This window comes from Vicia villosa, linkage group LG3 (assembly GCF_029867415.1).
Source record: "Vicia villosa cultivar HV-30 ecotype Madison, WI linkage group LG3, Vvil1.0, whole genome shotgun sequence".
Classification (NCBI taxonomy): domain Eukaryota; kingdom Viridiplantae; phylum Streptophyta; class Magnoliopsida; order Fabales; family Fabaceae; genus Vicia; species Vicia villosa.
Window position 1 is genome coordinate 147,647,954 of NC_081182.1, and position 12,168 is coordinate 147,660,121.

The 12,168-nt window shown below is 35.7% G+C and overlaps 1 protein-coding gene across 1 annotated transcript; it reads right to left on the minus strand.

Annotated features, from left to right (window-relative positions):
- Positions 1 to 7,223: 7,223 nt before the first annotated feature.
- LOC131662495 (protein JASON-like) lies at positions 7,224 to 11,953 on the minus strand. Its single transcript, XM_058932290.1, has 7 exons — positions 11,634 to 11,953; positions 11,350 to 11,398; positions 11,189 to 11,268; positions 9,232 to 9,479; positions 8,293 to 8,932; positions 8,126 to 8,208; positions 7,224 to 7,644 (listed from the first exon to the last, which is right to left on the minus strand). Exons 1-7 carry the CDS (start codon positions 11,802 to 11,804, stop codon positions 7,536 to 7,538), a joined length of 1,380 nt encoding a protein of 459 aa, XP_058788273.1. The 5' UTR covers positions 11,805 to 11,953; the 3' UTR covers positions 7,224 to 7,535.
- Positions 11,954 to 12,168: the final 215 nt, after the last annotated feature.

A 12,168-nucleotide genomic window follows, 5' to 3' on the forward strand; every position in this document is an offset into this window, starting at 1 on the left:
TTCTTTGTTTCTTGCATCTGTCTTATATGCATCTTCCTTGTACCTTCTGATGATTCTCTTTTGCTATCAATGAAAATTATCTTCTTTTCTCTCATATTGTTTTGTTTTTCATCTGAATCTTTTGTGTTTTTGATGTTATGACAAAAAGGGGGAGAAAATGTGATAAATGATCTGATTTATATTATCAGTTGCTGGGAGAAAGTCTCCACATTTCTAACAAGAATTTGCAAGTTCTGTGTCTTTAAGTGTTTTGCAGGATTGAAGACAATCTTAAAAGCTTTACATGAGAAGCAAAGACATGGGGAAAATCAATTATGTATAGAAACAAGCTCATGGAAATTGAAGCAAGCTGAGTGCTATGAAGCTTCAATATCAGAAGCAAGAAGGAAGAATGTTATGATATTCTGATGATAGAATATGTTCTAACTCATTCTTATTCCTTATATGTTCTGATGCATGTTTTTGTTCTAAATATGCTCTGAAACATTATTGTTTATGCTCTGATACATATTATATGTTCTGATACAGAAGTTGTGAAGCTTCTTCTGGTGAACCCTCTCTTCTGGTGAAGACTCTAGAGGTTATTCAGAAGAACCAAGCTGAGCTAGCTTCTCGTATGGACAAGCAAGAAGACATCAATGCTGAGATCCGCTCTTTCATGGAGAGGCAAACTGAGAGCAATGCTGGGATTCATGACATGCTGGCCAAGATTATGTCTAAGCTAGGGTCGTCTTAGTCCTTTGTGTCTTAGTTGTTTCTTTGTTTCTTGCATCTGTCTTCTATGCATCTTCCTTGTACCTTCTGATAATTCTCTTTTGCTATCAATGAAAATTATCTTCTTTTCTCTCATATTGTTTTGTTTTTCATCTGAATCTTTTGTGTTTTTGATGTTATGACAAAAAGGGGGGAGAAAATGTGATAAATGATCTGATTTATATTATCAGTTGCTGGGAGAAAGTCTCCACATTTCTAACAAGAATTTGCAAGTTCTGTGTCTTTAAGTGTTTTGCAGGATTGAAGACAATCTTAAAAGCTTTACATGAGAAGCAAAGACATGGGGAAAATCAATTCTGTATAGAAACAAGCTCATGGAAATTGAAGCAAGCTGAGTGCTATGAAGCTTCAATATCAGAAGCAAGAAGGAAGAATGTTATGATATTCTGATGATAGAATATGTTCTAACTCATTCTTATTCCTTATATGTTCTGATGCATGTTTTTGTTCTAAATATGCTCTGAAACATTATTGTTTATGCTCTGATACATATTATATGTTCTGATACAGAAGTTGTGAAGCTTCTTCTGGTGAACCCTCTCTTCTGGTGAAGACTCTAGAGGTTATTCAGAAGAACCAAGCTGAGCTAGCTTCTCGTATGGACAAGCAAGAAGACATCAATGCTGAGTTCCGCTCTTTCATGGAGAGGCAAACTGAGAGCAATGCTGGGATTCATGACATGCTGGCCAAGATTATGTCTAAGCTAGGGTCGTCTTAGTCCTTTGTGTCTTAGTTGTTTCTTTGTTTCTTGCATCTGTCTTCTATGCATCTTCCTTGTACCTTCTGATAATTCTCTTTTGCTATCAATGAAAATTATCTTCTTTTCTCTCATATTGTTTTGTTTTTCATCTGAATCTTTTGTGTTTTTGATGTTATGACAAAAAGGGGGGAGAAAATGTGATAAATGATCTGATTTATATTATCAGTTGCTGGGAGAAAGTCTCCACATTTCTAACAAGAATTTGCAAGTTCTGTGTCTTTAAGTGTTTTGCAGGATTGAAGACAATCTTAAAAGCTTTACATGAGAAGCAAAGACATGGGGAAAATCAATTCTGTATAGAAACAAGCTCATGGAAATTGAAGCAAGCTGAGTGCTATGAAGCTTCAATATCAGAAGCAAGAAGGAAGAATGTTATGATATTCTGATGATAGAATATGTTCTAACTCATTCTTATTCCTTATATGTTCTGATGCATGTTTTTGTTCTAAATATGCTCTGAAACATTATTGTTTATGCTCTGATACATATTATATGTTCTGATACAGAAGTTGTGAAGCTTCTTCTGGTGAACCCTCTCTTCTGGTGAAGACTCTAGAGGTTATTCAGAAGAACCAAGCTGAGCTAGCTTCTCGTATGGACAAGCAAGAAGACATCAATGTTGAGTTCCGCTCTTTCATGGAGAGGCAAACTGAGAGCAATGCTGGGATTCATGACATGCTGGCCAAGATTATGTCTAAGCTAGGGTCGTCTTAGTCCTTTGTGTCTTAGTTGTTTCTTTGTTTCTTGCATCTGTCTTCTATGCATCTTCCTTGTACCTTCTGATAATTCTCTTTTGCTATCAATGAAAATTATCTTCTTTTCTCTCATATTGTTTTGTTTTTCATCTGAATCTTTTGTGTTTTTGATGTTATGACAAAAAGGGGGGAGAAAATGTGATAAATGATCTGATTTATATTATCAGTTGCTGGGAGAAAGTCTCCACATTTCTAACAAGAATTTGCAAGTTCTGTGTCTTTAAGTGTTTTGCAGGATTGAAGACAATCTTAAAAGCTTTACATGAGAAGCAAAGACATGGGGAAAAGCAATTCTGTATAGAAACAAGCTCATGGAATTTGAAGCAAGCTGAGTGCTATGAAGCTTCAAGATCAGAAGCAAGAAGGAAGAATGTTATGATATTCTGATGATAGAATATGCTCTAACTCATTCTTATTCCTTATATGTTCTGATGCATGTTTTTGTTCTAAATATGCTCTGAAACATTATTGTTTATGCTCTGATACATATTATATGTTCTGATACATATATTATGTTCTGATTCATTCATGCTCTGACTTTTGTCGTGTAGTTTGTTCTGTAACATTTCAGGATATAGAGATGCTCTGATGATGCTCTGGTACATTCAACAATGTTCTGATACAATCTAACATGCAATAATCCAAGAAGAAATTCAAGCTCTGAAGCTGTCATATGGAAGCAAGAAGCAGAAGCTATGAATGTTCTGAAGATCTAAGCATATGTGATCGTCTCAACTGAAATGGAAAATACTCAGGGAAGTCCTTTATTTATAAATTTCTTCCAGTATTTATTTCAGGGGGAGATTGTTAATCTCACGGGGAGACATATTCACACACTATGTTTATATGCTTATGCTATAACTGTGTAATTGTCTTTAGCCGTCTGATATTCTGATTGCAAATTCATATCATTTATATATGTTTTTGTCATCATCAAAAAGGGGGAGATTGTTAGAACAAGATTTGTTCTGATCAATATTCTTAGTTTTGATGATAACAATGTATATGAATTTTGTATGAGATAATGTGGTACTCTAATCCTATGCAATTTCCATTTCAGGAATCACATAAAGAGTATGCACAAAATCAGCGCAAGAAGCACTGACTCAGAAGGTTCAGCATGCAACATCAGAACATGGTCTGGCAAGACATCAGAAGATGGTCAAGCAGAATCAGAACATGGTCTATGGAAGCATCAGAAGGACTTGAGATCAGAAGCAGAAGCACTGAAGTTCTCATGGTATCACGCTAAGAAGCACTTCAAGGTCAGAAGACAAGAAGATGCTATGCACCAAGCTGTTTGACTCTGATGATATTCAAACGTTGTTTACACAAACATCAGATCAGAAGCAAGTACAAGATGGCAGGCTATGCTGACTGACAAAAGGAACGTTAGTAAGCTATTAAAGGCAACGTCAGTAGACACAGCGAAAGCAAGGCTCGAGGTAGTTGACAAAAGAGTGAAACATTCAATGCAATGCTGTACGGATTACGCAAAGCATTAAATGCTCCCAACGGTCATCTTCTCAAACGCCTATAAATAGAAGTTCTGATGAGAAGCTGCATACAACACTTGCGCAAATATACAGAAACGCTGTCAAATTCAAAAAGCTCTCAAACTTCATCTTCAACCTCACTACATTGCTGTTGTAATATCTTAGTGAGATTAAGCTTAAACTTAAGAGAAAATCACAGTTGTGATAATAGCTTTATAAGAAGCATTGTTTACATTAATTTGTAAGAACTAGAGTGATCAGGTTGTTGATCAGAATACTCTAGAAAGTCTTAGAGGGTATCTAAGCAGTTTGTTCCTAGAGTGATCAGGTTGTGATCAGTATACTCTAGAAGACTTAGAAATTGTCTAAGTGGAAAACCATTGTAATCTTGTGTGATTAGTGGATTAAATCCTCAGGTGAGGTAAATCACTCCAAGGGGGTGGACTGGAGTAGTTTAGTTAACAACGAACCAGGATAAAAATCATTGTGCAAATTGTTTTTATCTTACAAGTTTTAAAGCTACACTTATTCAAACCCCCCCCTCCCTTTCTAAGTGTTTTTCTATCCTTCATAATGTGGAATTTTTTCCCCCAATGCCACACATGTGAAACACAATTCCCCATATGTCACACTCTGAAAATTAATTCCCAGAATGCCACACTTTGGACCATGTCTCCAATCCAAATGGAGACATGGTGGGCCCATTCTGACTTCAAAAGCATGTCGCCAATCCATATGGAGACATGCTATTTTTTTTTCATTTTTGTTATTTAAACTATTTTTATTTTTAAATAACAAAAATGAAAAAAAAATAAAAAAATAGCATGTCTCCATATGGATTGGCGACATGCTTTTGAAGTCAGAATGGGTCCACCATGTCTCCATTTGAATTGGAGACATGGTCCAAAGTGTGGCATTTTGGGAATTAATTTTCAGAGTGTGGCATATGGGGAATTGTGTTTCACATGTGTGGCATTGGGGGAAAAAATTCGATAATGTGGGTTGGTTCCAGCTGGCATGCAGTATAAAGACATTCAAAAGACAAATGGGTTAGTGCAGAGCAGGTGAAGAGTGATGATTGAGGAGTGTTTAATAGAGTGAATATATCTCATGGCCCAGTGGAAGGTTTGAATAAAACAAAAATAAATGAGTTTGTGTGGCCCACAAAGGAGGTGTGTAACGTCATTGTTGTGTGAGGAGACAACGTATTTCTCTCATTTGGCTGATTCTGCAGAATGAGTTGAGTGTGAGATGAAACAAGATATTTAAAGCAAAACACGTGGCACACTACGGTTGGATGGTAAATGATCACATGGATTGTGTTATTATTGGGCGGTTGGGATTTATTCTGGTGAGATAGATGTTGATCTGATGGTGAGGAGAAAGTTTCTTTTATGAAGGAAACCCAAGGTGGTTTTAATGGAATTGAAAAAAAAACACTATACGATGGTTGTGAAGGAATAGAAAAAAAATAGCCATACCATGATTTCACTGGAAATGGACGGTGCTGATATACGATTATGTTCGGAAGTCTCAATGGTGGATTTAGTGGCTTTGACAGTTGTAGCAACATTGTTGTTTTTTTTTTTTGCAACAATGTTCTCTTTTCCGGCGACAAAGTTGTTTTGTCGGCGATGATGCTCTTTTATTTGGAATTGGAACTCTGTTCGGTGGTGAGTGTGAGGTTGTTAATTGTGTATCCGGTAAAGAGAGTGGTGAAGGCAAAACAGAAGTTGGAGATGGTGTTAGAAACAGTGGTTTCCGTGGAAGATCGGGCGGTTTTGAAAGAGGTCGTGGAGTCAGACGATAATGGCTTTTCACTTCTTTTTGCTCAGTATGGAGATCAACCGCAAATTGATATATTTGGACCTCATTAGTTATCACTTGAAGATCCGCGTGTGAGAGCTTTGAAATTAATAGCCACTCCAAAACAATCTCTTGTTCTCCTCGACTTTGCACGTCTGTTTTTGGTTGTGATTCTAGAAATTTTCTCGTTGGAAATATTGTTGGCAGTGGTGTTGGAGATATCGTCGAAGATGATGCCGGAAGTATTGCCGGAGAAGATTTCAGAACTATCACCGGAGAAGAAATCGGAACTATCGCCGGAGAACATCGCAGTGAATGAGAATTTTTGGCTGCTTTTTCTTCCTCCATCTGTTTTTCGGTAGTGCGCGCAACATATGTTTCTTTCACTTTTTCTTGTGATTTTTTTAATGAATCACAAATTTTTTGAGATTTTTCTTTGAAAGCAAGTTGTGATGCTTTGAGAGAATAACTCAAATTTTGAATGTGTTTTTTCAATTCTTCTCTAGATCTGTTTGAGATTTCATGAGTTTCAGTTATATATTGTTTTAGAGTTTCTACTTGTGAATAGAAATCTTGAGGTGAAGGTGTTGAAATATGGTTAGGTGATGAAGGTGTTGTGTGTGTGACAATGGACTCACAAGGATAAGAGAAAGTGAAGGGTTGTTGTTGATGTGAATCAGAAATGATGTAGTGTTGTTGGTATGGAATGAAGGTTGAAAATGGAGGATTTATGGATGGGTAATAACATGTAGGATATTGGTTTACGGATGGAGGAATGAAGGTGTTGTTGTTGGTATGGAATGTAGCAAGAATATGCCATAGAAGAGGTTGAGTGCAAGAATGAAAGCACCAATTGTTAGGAAGCAATTTTGAAACCCTAACAAAATTAGAGAAAGATTAATAAAAAAATAAAAGAAGATAAAACTAAACTATTAAAAATAAAACTTCATTTCTTTTCCTTGATATCCCAAATGTGTCAAAGACACTACATTATATAACATTCCTAATGAATAATAAATTAAAAGCCCAAATACAATTAGAGCCCAATAATAATAACAATAATACTAATAATAATACTAATAAATAATACTATAAATACTATTATAGTCCTCTATCATAATATTAATAAAATAATTTAAACAAATCCTTCAAAAGACAATTCAGTTAATAACTAAAAAGATATGCACAGATTCGAGTTTTAATTCAGTTGTATTCCTCACTTATCCACACCTAAAAGTGTGCAGAGTGTAAGTATCAAACCACTTAATAAGAACAAAACAAAGAATCTACTTAATTTCAAATGAAACTTTTATAAAACAAAAGTAAACATACCCTACATTGCTATAGGTAACTTTTCATGTTTTTGCCTTAATCTTAAACTAACAAAATCTAAAATGTGCTCTATACTTCATCTTTTCATTAATTGAAGAAAATAATGCAATAACTTGCAACATATTTTTGGGGCACGGCTAAGCAGTAACATGTGTTGAAATCTTTAAAATGATCATTCACATACCAACATGTTAGTTTCTAATTTAACATGGCAGAATTTAACTTTTAATCCCAACTTAAAAAAATGGCCAACAGTTTAGAATCCAACCGTGCCATAAACATGTCCCAATAAAAAGACTATTCTCAAATGCCAGTGAAATTTCGCACTAATAACATAGTTATGAAAAATACTCCCAACAAATCTAAACACCGAACAACAACTTCAAATTTTACAACTAATAAAGGCCGATCACCCGATGCCCAACAATCCTCATCGATTATGTACAACACAAGCGGCCAATTTAACTCTATAGTATCACAAAATTTAAACAATGGACTGCTTGTTCCAACCAATCAGCACTGTATTCAGACTTAATCCAGAAATATATATATATATATATATATCTCTTCTACCAGAGTGGTGAAATGTAGGATGGACAACAACTATAGTAATCAACATGACACCACAGATTGTGGATGAGCTGAAGGTTTCATCTGAGAGAGCGCAGTATCGCTTTCTTCATTCTCATCAAAAGCAATTGGTTTTCCGCAAATATCTTTCCTGTGAACCAAATAACAAATTGAAAAAGACAATATTATCTACCTAAAACAGAAAAATGCCAGCAACTCATACAACGTTCCTCTAATACTCCCCTTGATTTGTTGAAATATTTACAGATCCCACAAAATTTATATGACAAGCCTGTATGACTTAGTGGGACCGATTATCAAAACTGTAAGATCCGTATAAAATGTGTTAAAGAAAGTGTAGCTTTTGGCACTTCCAGAAAAAATAAGTGGCCGTTTTTGAAATGGTAAATTGCTGATGTAGTACTTTGTAACCAATAGTAATAATATGTTATCTTCAATCTCATCCTAAACCCAGTAATTCAATGATATACATAAAAGACTATTATCTATATCATTCAGTATGAAGTATTTTAGCAAAAATATGCATCAAAAACACAAACTTCTCAATATCATTTTAACTTTCAATGGTGAATGGAGCTCAGAAGCAAAGAGCGGTGCATATATCAGCATACCTTTTAGAGATGACGGGATCCTCAGATAATGCCTTCTCCAACCTTTCTTCAAACGGTGTAGCATGCCAGCTCACTTTCTGGTCCTGAAAAACAATCAGCACTAATTAGGTATAGCATCAAGACTTCTAACTCTTTCACATAGAAAACAGTTGCTATATAGGTCATACTTCTTTGTATTTATTAGTTGAATTTGGGATTCCATTGCCATCCCACCACTTAGGAGGAGGAGCATCAGATTTTTCTTCTTCATGCCAATGTGCAGCAACCATCCCAATGATGGGCCTGTCAGCAGGAGTTTTGCGGATCTGAGCCATCTCCATTTTCTTTCTTCTCTCCTCCAAGATGACAGATGCGGGCTTTAACCAGGAAGACAAGCCTTCTTCTATGGTAGATTCATTTTTACGTGGTGTAGAAGTTGCATTATGAGACTGCTCAATTGATTCGCTCTGCTCAAGTATCTTTCTCTTAGAGACATCCTCAGCTACACTACTATTTGGATACACAAATTGGGACTTAACTAGCTTATCATTTGGCAAGTCTTTTAAAGTTGCAGGGTAAACAGTTCCAGGAGTTTGCATCTCTTCAGAGAGTACCATTGGGGTAGGATTTGGCGAGTCTGTTTTCTTCATATGCCACCCACCATAAGCCACTGACTCACATGATGAAATATCAGTTTCACATTCAAAATGCACTGACTTGTTCCTCCCCTTACTCATTTGAGTTCCATCCGTAGGATGACAGCTCCCTGTTCCGCTTCCTTCCGTAGAGTCTTGATAACATTGAGTATTGTTCGCATTGGAGATACAGCTGTAAAAGGAAAATAAATCAAGTTTTGAAAAGGTTATATCTAATATGATCTAAAAGTACATGAGCACATTCAAGTTATGCCCTTAAAAATCCAAAATAGAATAAGTAAGAAGAAAACATTTTTCTTAGGTTTTTTTTATTCATAAGCTAAACCCTTGAAACCTTTTTAACAAGCTGGTGCTCTCATGGTACTAAGAGTAAATAATAAAACATCAATCTAAGTTGATTGAATGATTGTGTTCTTCAAGTTCAATATTATTTAATTCACATTAAACCGATTAAATACAGATATTAATAACCTGCTTGGTGTGAGGTCTGAATAATCTGTTCTTTCTCCCAATTCTTCACACTGTTTTTTGGGAGTTGGCGGATTGAATGGTAGAACTTCAGTTGGAACATTCTGAGCAGATGAATCAAGAAGCCAAGAACGAAACTTTGGAGGACCAGAATCATCACTACAAGAAGGTGAAACTTTTAGTTTTCCCGATGTTTTCCGAATTTCATCAGGGGTACTTACTATGGTACCACATGCTTTTAGAAACTTGGCCTGCAGAATATTCAACAAATCATGTGAACAAACTTAAATCATACAAAACATAAATAAATATGCACCCATATAAAGCAAAAATCAACAAATAAAACAGAATATTGAAATGACTTAAACAGGACTTTGCAAAAATTATGCATGTAATAGTTAAAACATACTTCACTCATGATAAACAAAAGTTAAGTTGTAAATTTCAAAACCAAATTTGACAAAATATTCTATCAATACTCATTTCCTTCAACCAACAAGACATCAGCTATTCTAGATAGTTGAGTTTCTGAGATTTAAAAAAGTTCTGTGCCGGGACATGCATATGCTCAAAATTAAATGATACAGCAGAGGGATGCATGGCTCATGGATCATATAATATGAGATCATTGTCAGGAATGAACCATGGACAACCAGAAAACTTCTAATTTCATTACAAATATATTGCAACACAGAATAAAACACTGCCAGGGAACTTGCACCCAAGAAGAGTTGTCAATTCAACATTGAAAAAACTACTTTTTTATCAAAACTATAAAAGTACAAACATAACTTTACTGTAATAAAATAGTAAAAGATTGCTGTGAAGTTAAGGGTGTGTATGCCTGACCAAAACGTAAATCATATCATCCAAAGTACCTTACAAGTATAAGGAACTTAAGCAATCATACTTAATAGTTAAAGGACCTAAAGTATAAAGCATAAAACTTATGCAAAGAAGAAGAACAAAACATAACTGAACTAAGAGTAGGAAGAAGAACATAAGGATTGTTGTTTGTGAACAAGAATATAACAGGATGAAGATAAAAACAATACTCTTAAAAGGGTTTAAATTCAAATTTATCCCCTTAAAATAAGACGACGACAACAAGAACAACCAAGACTTATCGGTGATCACACTAAGTGAGGTCGGCTATACCCTTAAAAAAGACAACAGTTTAAAAAAAGAATATGAGGAATTTATCCTGAAATTCTAATAGCGGGCGCGATAGTGGTTTGTGTCTGCAATTAGTGGGCATTCCAACTGCTATTGCTGATGGCATTTCGCTGGCCAAAAATGATAGAAACAATACTCTTAAAAGGGTTCAAAATCAAATTTACCCCCTTAAAATATGACAACAACAACAACAACAACAACTAAAACTTATCAGTGATCACTGATCACACTAAGTGAGGTCGGCTATACCCTTAAAAAAGACAACGGTTTTAAAAAAAGAATATGAGGAATTTATCTCCTAATAGCGGACGCGATAGTGGTTTGTGATCGCAATTAGCGGGCACTACAACTGCTACAGCTGATGGCATTTTGCTGGGCAAAAGTGCCACGCTGAACCCTACCCACTGTTACGCTGTTTCGTTAACATTTTACTTTTCCTTCATGGTGTCCAATATCCATTGTTATCGATGGCAGATGGATGGCGGTCCATGGCAGAGAGCCAAAATCCCTCCATACTAGCCGCTTTGGGGCGCCGTTATAGAGTATTATGGCGGAAAAACCCCAATATCGGGCAACATTTGCCATCGCGGCGAGCCAAAAAAACCTCCATGTATACCCACCATAGCGTCACTGTGGTAGATATTTGATAACACTGCTAATATCAGTAACGAACTAAAACTTAAAAACTAAACCTCCAAACAGCTAAACTTGTAAGAATAAGCACATAATAACAAACAGCTGCAATCTATACTAACAATACAAAACAACAAAAACAAACACACACCTCATCTTTAAGCTCTGTCTTATCTCTCTGAGATCCCTCATCAAAAATCCTCCCATTACGTCGCACAGCGTCTTCTCCCTCTTTTCAAAATTCAAAACACAAAATCAGTACATTCACCAAAAGCCTCATAAGAATACCAACCATATGAAAATAAAATTTACCATCAGATAGAAACAATGTAGACAATCTATTTCGAGACACCACATCATCCTGTTTAACAAATAGCAAAATCACATCACTCACAAAAAAAAAAAAAATCAAAACTAAAAATCACACAGTACACATATCAAACCTATCAGCAAAATTCCGATTCCTAAAATTTCTATACAAAATCAGAAAACTCCTAAACTGTTAAATAATTTATCAACAACAAAAATCAACAAATTTCATAAACCAGAACGTGCAATCAACGATATCAGAAAACAGAAAGAAACAGTTACGTTACATTGGCTTTGTTGTGACGAGAAGCCACATCGACGGCGGCGGAGGCGGCGGTGGTTTTCGGGAGGCGGCGCTTACTGTTGTCGCGAACACGGAAGCAAGTGAAAAGGCAGCCCATGATGGTTGGGAAAATGGATCGGAAAACGAAGGTGAAAATGAAACCTAACCAGCGCATATCATTGAAGAGGACCCAGGTGAGGTCAGGTAAGGTAACGTTTCTTTTTTTCAATTTTATTATTATTATTATATTTTTGTTTTTTGAATTTGAATATGGAAATGAAGACAGTGATAGAGAGAGTGTGAGTGAGTGAGAGAGAAATGAAAGTTGTGTGAGGAAAATTGAAAAGATGAGAGAGAAAGGTATTTATTTTTTTCTCCCGCTCTGCACAAAAGCCGAGACAAAAAGCCGTGAACCGGGGGATTGGATTGAAAGATTGGATAAAACCGGCCGGTCAATGGTTCGAAGCGGTCTGCTTAAAAAATTGTTTTGCGTATTTATTGATTTGGATTCTATTTCTAAGCGTGTGTTTTGATTTTGT

Coding starts and splice junctions, on each gene's coding strand:
- LOC131662495 (XM_058932290.1), bottom strand. CDS start 11,804: ATGCGCTGGTTAGGTTTCATTTTCACCTTCGTTTTCCGATCCATTTTC. Junction 9,480..11,188: donor AGACAGAGCTTAAAGATGAG/GTGTGTGTTTGT, acceptor AATATTCTGCAG/GCCAAGTTTCTAAAAGCATG. Junction 8,209..8,292: donor CAACTAATAAATACAAAGAA/GTATGACCTATA, acceptor ATTGTTTTTCAG/GACCAGAAAGTGAGCTGGCA.